This window comes from Festucalex cinctus, chromosome 15 (assembly GCF_051991245.1).
Source record: "Festucalex cinctus isolate MCC-2025b chromosome 15, RoL_Fcin_1.0, whole genome shotgun sequence".
Lineage (NCBI taxonomy): Eukaryota > Metazoa > Chordata > Actinopteri > Syngnathiformes > Syngnathidae > Festucalex > Festucalex cinctus.
The window spans coordinates 15,987,792-15,994,150 of NC_135425.1; the positions used below are offsets into that span (position 1 = coordinate 15,987,792).

Here is a 6,359-nt window from a genome sequence, read left to right on the forward strand (position 1 = left end):
TAAAGCAGCAGTCCCCCGTAGTACGAAAACTGACCTGTGAGGGGCAGCATCGTGCCATCCAGATTGCTGGATTATACAAAGAAGAAAGTGTAATAATAGCAGTAGGAAGTAGGCTAACAATTAGCTTCTGTTGTACACATTGCCTCAATACAATACAATACTTTTGGGGGTTTTTGTTTTTTTGTTTTTTTGCTTTGCATTCATGTAGGTGCGTAAAAGATTTTTGGTTTTATTAATTAACACCAGCACAGTCAATTGTCAGTCTTTTGAAAGGAAATCGTCAACCTCTTGTGTTCTTTTGAATTAGGAATGCAAATGACATTTCAGTCAGTCTCTGAAGGGCAACACAAAGCTGCGCAGACACAAAGAAAAGCTTTTGCATTTCATTACCATGTTTTTTTTTTTGTCATCCTCCTTTTTATATGTAAAAATCTTTTCTTCTTGTGTCCTCAGTTGCAGAGCACCATCAGAGAGCACCGAGACGGCGGCAACGCCGGCGGCGTCTTCAGCCAGTACAACATCATCAAGGTGACGCCTCAAAAACGGGGCTTCATTAGCCGACCGCAAACTTCAAAGTGAGGGTCCATTCAATAAAGCGACTTTTTTTTTTTTTTTTTTTTTTTGGTCCTTCTTCGTGTGCAGATTCAGAAGGTGGTGAACAAGAAGTTACGGGAGAGATACTCGCACAGACAGAAGGAGATTGTTGATGAAAACCACAACCACCACAACGAGCGCATGCTTTTTCATGGTAACTGCTTGTGGGATTATTCGACAACCCGAGGTCCGTCACCTCACACGTTTCGTCCCCCCCCCCGCCAGGTTCTCCCTTCATCAACGCCATCATCCACAAAGGCTTCGACGAACGCCACGCCTACATCGGCGGCATGTTCGGCGCCGGCATCTACTTCGCCGAGAACTCCTCCAAAAGCAACCAGTACGTTTATGGGATAGGCGGAGGCACGGGTTGCCCCACCCACAAGGACCGATCGTGCTACGTTTGCCACAGGTACGTAAATCTCCTCCGATGTCCTCCGACGCGCGACGTACTTTTCCTACGTGTGAACAAATGCTGCATTTGGCCTGCGTGTTGCTTTTCAGGCAGATGTTGTTCTGCAGAGTGACGCTGGGTAAGTCCTTCCTTCAGTTTAGCGCCATGAAGATGGCCCACGCGCCCCCCGGACATCACTCCGTCATTGGGCGCCCGAGTGTCAACGGCCTGGCCTACGCCGAATACGTCATCTACAGAGGAGAGCAGGTGTGGCTTCAATTTGCAAACAGCATAAATATAAGAAATTGTAAAAATGTAATAATGGGAAAAATCGAAATACAATGCATATTTGGATGTTACATTCAACAGGGCTATAAAAAAAACTGCAAATATGCATGATAACACTTTTGTTTTATTTTTGTATTTTGCATTTTTAATAAGAATATGCAGAGTTGATGTAGTGATGTCGCGGTTCACTTGCCTGTTTTCCTTTAGGTTCATTTTTCTTCAATATGTGTCATTTGATTGGCTGGTGACCAGTCCAGGCTAGTTTTGTTCAATACTGATACCTAAAACATAAAAAAAAAAATAATAAATAATAAAAATGTACCTAAAATCAAAAACAGTGGCATGATTAAACTTCAGATTCTCCATATTTTTATTAAGGGGATACTTTACTTATTTAGCTATTTTTGGCAGTCAAACATTAATATTTTGCTTATAATAAATTTTATATTGTCATTATTTTTCACGTACAATTAGTACCTTTAAAAACACATTTTGCAACTTGCTGTCGGCTGAAAATGACATCACAGGGGCTCAGGTAACCAATCACAGCTCAGCTTGTGACTGTCACATGACCAAACCTAGAAAACAGGTGAGCTCTGATTGGTTACCTGAGCCCTTGTGATGTCACTTTCAGGCGACAGCAAATTGCAAAATGTGTTTTTAAAGGTACTAATTGTACATGAAAAATAATGAAAGTCTCAAATTATTTATAGACAAAATATTAACTTTATTGCTATATTGGGCTAAATAAGTGAAATATCTCTTTAATCCAATTGAGTTATTCAAATTATATACTGTGCAGCTGAAAATATTAAATAATGATGATATATATTAGAAGTAGAGGTGCAACAAATAATCAGTTAATCGAAAACTAATTGATTCCCAAATTTCATATATATATTTTTTTAATAAAATTGGTCAATCGCTTAGAGAGCTTGTTCAGTTTAAAATTGTCCAGAAGATGATCTTAACAGTAAATATTATCAGATTTATGTCGGTCTACATAGAAAGGCTTATGAATGTCATAACATCAGTGCTAATTTATGTTAGGTCCCTCTATGGCTTTTCCCATTATATGTTAGCAATAAGCTAGTTGACTTTCATTCAAAGAAAAATGTTTTGGTTGAACAATTTGGTGCTTCAATAAACTGTACAATTCATTACAGTAAATCACCGATATATATCATTGGTTTGATGATTAAAAGCTGGAGAAATATATCTATATAAAAAAAAAAAAAGACATTTATGTTATAGTTGACCTAATAAAAAAAATGTTGATATACATGAATTACAACATGTAATATTTAAAAGCTGATCAATGACGTCATTGATCAAATGGGCAAATTAAAATATTGACAGCCGACCACCGGTTTGCATAAAATGCTAAATATCGTCCAATCCAGCCGTATAAAGTTGAATAAAATGTTCTCTCTATGACAGCATGTCTCATTATTGTCCTGCGTTCGTTGTTTCAAGCTAATACTGTTTTTTGTTTTGTTTTGTTTTTTGTCAGGCTTACCCCGAGTACTTGATCACATACCAGATTGTCAAACCCGAAAGCGTGGCCGCGCCCGCCGCCCCGGCCGAGCAGAAGTCCTAACGGACGCTTTGCGTCACAGCCAAGATTTCAAGGTCGAGATGCCTCCCGTAACGGACGCCCCTGAGCCCAAGTAAGTGTGGCGGATCACACAGACGGGCATCAGCGACGCGAGGCGACATTGTCCAAAGGGCTGAGTCCAAAGTGGCCATTTTGTTTTTAGTTTGTTACTGTGCAGAGCGAGGAAGCTTGTTTTTTTTTTCTGTTACATGAATCAAACGTCTTCAGATGAATGACGGACCACATCGCAAGGGACCACCTGAAAGCAAAACAAACACGAGGACCATCATGCACTGCTGCTGCTGACCTGCCACTCACCTTTGACCTGACTTTCTAAGCAGATATGGGGATCAATAGACGTCTATGTGTGTAACTCATCCAGACTCACAAAAAAAAAAAACGACCCACAAAATTTTATTTTAATGAAAAAACAATAGTCATCTATAATATTGTACTTTTAAAACATATTTTAATGACATATTTACATAAACATAAAGAATTCTTTGCCCCATTTTTTTTAAACTTCATTTCAATTTATCTTGTGCCGCTCCCTCCTATGTGCGCCTTGTCCACATGGGGGCAGTATAATACAGACAGTAAGCCAACAGTCATTTTTCACAGAAGATAAAGCACTATTACTAGTCAGAGCTTTGGCGCCATCTTGTGGCATCTTTTAAATGTCCACATGGGCTCTGAAGTTTTGCCCAATGAGATTGTGACTGTTACAAAAAAAAAAAAAAAAAACTTCACATTTCATTCTTGTCAGTTGTGAGGTCAGTCGGTCTATGTTGGTGTTTACAAGTACTTCCTCATGGCACATTTCAAAGCTAGCAAACTTCAAATTCCTCACGCTCGAGTACTGTATGGTGATTGTCACCAGATTATTTCTACTTGTCTATGGAAAGAGCATGTATTAGATATCCTTGATACCAGCTTAAAGTCATACTAGCAGTATGAGTGTTGGGGGGGGGGGGGGGGGGGGGGGGGGGGTAAAATGAGAGTCGCTCAAGATGTACAAGTACATTGATTTTAACCAGGAAATCAAGGATTTGGAATGAATGTCTATCATTTCATAACACTGTTGCAACACATTGGTCCACATATGGTAAAAGTCCAAAATCCAGTGACACGCAAGCAGATAAAATACTAAACATTCAAAACAACAAAACAATTCCTGTGAACTTGGCAGCTAAAACAAAAATCTAACATATTTGTGCCTCATGTTGATGCTTTTTTTTTTTTGTTTGTTTTTTTGTTTTTGTTTTTTTGGCATTTTTCATGCTGTGCACCAGAACTTTCTCTTCTTTTTTTTTTTACACACCCTTCTATCTATCTATCTATATATATATATATATATTTTTTTTTTTAAATTGTGCAAATGTGACTGATTAGTTTGCATGTTCGAGCAAGGTGCCACGTTTGTTAACTTCAGTGAGTTTAAAATGGCCGTTGTCAGAAATTTGAACCCGGTTACACAAATGAGTGATGAAATAAATGCATATATTCTGTATGACATTTGGAAATACAATTTAGTGTTTTTTTTTTGTTTTGTTTTGTTTTTTTTAATACTTCAGACTCTTAGAGCAAGGAAATGACGGTTACAGTGGAACATTTTCCTCCCATGACTTCAAAAATTGACTCTGAATTTTTAGCCTCTCTTTTCTCTGTGCCGCTGCGCATGAGGACCGGAAAGTTCATATTGTGACCCAAGTTCGAGTCTGTCACCATATTTGTGAATTTGTCAGGTCAGCGTCAATTCAGTCATCAGCCACCACAATGATTGCTTCTGAGGGCTAACTTCAAAATAAAAGTTATGTAAGGCATTCATATCCATGTACAGTATTGCTTGTTTCACTCTTATTTTGAAGTTGACCTTTGCGATGCATTGCATTAGCAGCTTATGCACAACCGTTGTGGCGGCTAGCTTGACTCGGTTGGCTATACATAAATATAGCCAGTATGCCTGGAGGGTCAGCCGGCCTTCTTGTAAATAATTTGGAGCATTCTTCTGTTTTGAACTGTTTCATAGAAAGAAAAAGATTGATGAAAAATTTGGTGATTTCCTCACTGGGTTGTGTTTGTTTTACTTCATGTTGTACAACTGGTTGTACATCACTGCTGTCTATACATGTTGTACAGAAAAAAAGTGGAATAAAAGGACTCCACTAAGTCTGTGTTGGTTTTGTATTGCAAGTCAAGTCCTCCAAATGCTTAGTACATTTCACTCGTTTATTTTGTATTTATCCCCCCCCCCTTTACTATATAACATTTATAAGACACAGTCGTTATACTGAATTATCTTGCTAGTCAACAAATAAATGCTCTACGTCACTGACCCTAACTAGATATCAAGGATACTAAACGAGCGCTCAAAACGACGTGCTGTTCGCGTCGCGTTGTGCTGGGTGGTTGTAATTTGCAAGGTGTCCACTGGAGGGCACAATAAACAGTACACGTAAGTAGTTTTGTGTTATGAAACCAAATCTATAGAATGTGGATGATTTTTTTTTTCTCCCCCGAACATGTATAAAATAAACATTGTTATAAACGTACTCTTGTGATGGAAAGCAATACAAAACAGAATTAAAAAAAAAAATAAACATCAATGACAGCAACAGCAGAGAAACTTAGGGTTTCCCATTCTAGCCAATAGAGGCGTAGTTTCGCCATGTTCCTCAGCGTCTGCTGCAGAACAACATTGGAAGACATCGAGAAATAGATGTGTACGCTTCTTGTAATTCGAAATGGAGCGCTGGTTTGCTCAGGGGCACCCCCAACCTTCACCCTTCCCACCAGCCATTAACACCATTAGATACTTTCTTTTATTTGTTTATTTGTATTGGTATTACTTTCAATTCCCACATCCACATCCTGGTAGTCACCTATGTAATCTACCCAAAGACGAATCCAACGATTGTTTTATATTTTAACAGCTCACGAACAAGTCAATCATATTCCCACCCTGATTGTAGTTACTCCAGTTGTCCACAGGAGGGCAGTATTGCATCGTATCTCAGTTGCTTCTTGGTTAAACTTTCACCACGACTTGACCACCCACACGGATTCTCAACATTTTTTTTTTGTAATTATATTTCCTTGGCGGCTGTAATTGTGCGCGTCTTATAACGGCACGCTTATTGTTTTATCACGGGGCGGGGTACACCCTAAACTGGTTGCTAGCCAATTGCAGGCACACTATCAAATGTGAAAAATGAGACGGACATAATTGTGTATTTACGGGCAACCATAAGAATTAGGCATGTGCAGATATTAGATTTTGACAGTATAAATATTAAATTGCATCTCTAAATTGACCTTTTTTTTGTAAATAGAAACTGCCCCCCCCCCCCAAATCTATTTTATTTTCAGAATTTTTAAAATATCGAATATTTGGCAATGTTAGCATTCTTTTGTTTTAATTCTTAGATCAGTGTCCCAGAGAAAAAACACATCCACTTGCTCACCTTGCCCCTCTTTTGTTTTTGA

The 6,359-nt window shown here is 38.6% G+C and overlaps 1 protein-coding gene across 4 annotated transcripts in view; it reads left to right on the top strand.

Annotated features, from left to right (window-relative positions):
• The window catches only part of LOC144002256 (poly [ADP-ribose] polymerase tankyrase-1), a 60,176-nt gene extending 56,334 nt beyond the window's left edge, over positions 1-3,842 (top strand). For 3 of the 4 annotated variants that reach the window (XM_077497313.1, XM_077497314.1, XM_077497315.1), the window contains 5 exons: positions 454-528; positions 643-748; positions 820-1,006; positions 1,099-1,255; positions 2,790-3,842. In XM_077497313.1, the coding sequence (XP_077353439.1) occupies positions 454-528; positions 643-748; positions 820-1,006; positions 1,099-1,255; positions 2,790-2,876 (612 nt within the window). In that variant the 3' untranslated portion in view covers positions 2,877-3,842. The remainder of the gene's footprint in view (positions 1-453; positions 529-642; positions 749-819; positions 1,007-1,098; positions 1,256-2,789) is intronic. The other variant, XR_013278698.1, reaches the window with a different exon arrangement.
• Positions 3,843-6,359: the final 2,517 nt, after the last annotated feature.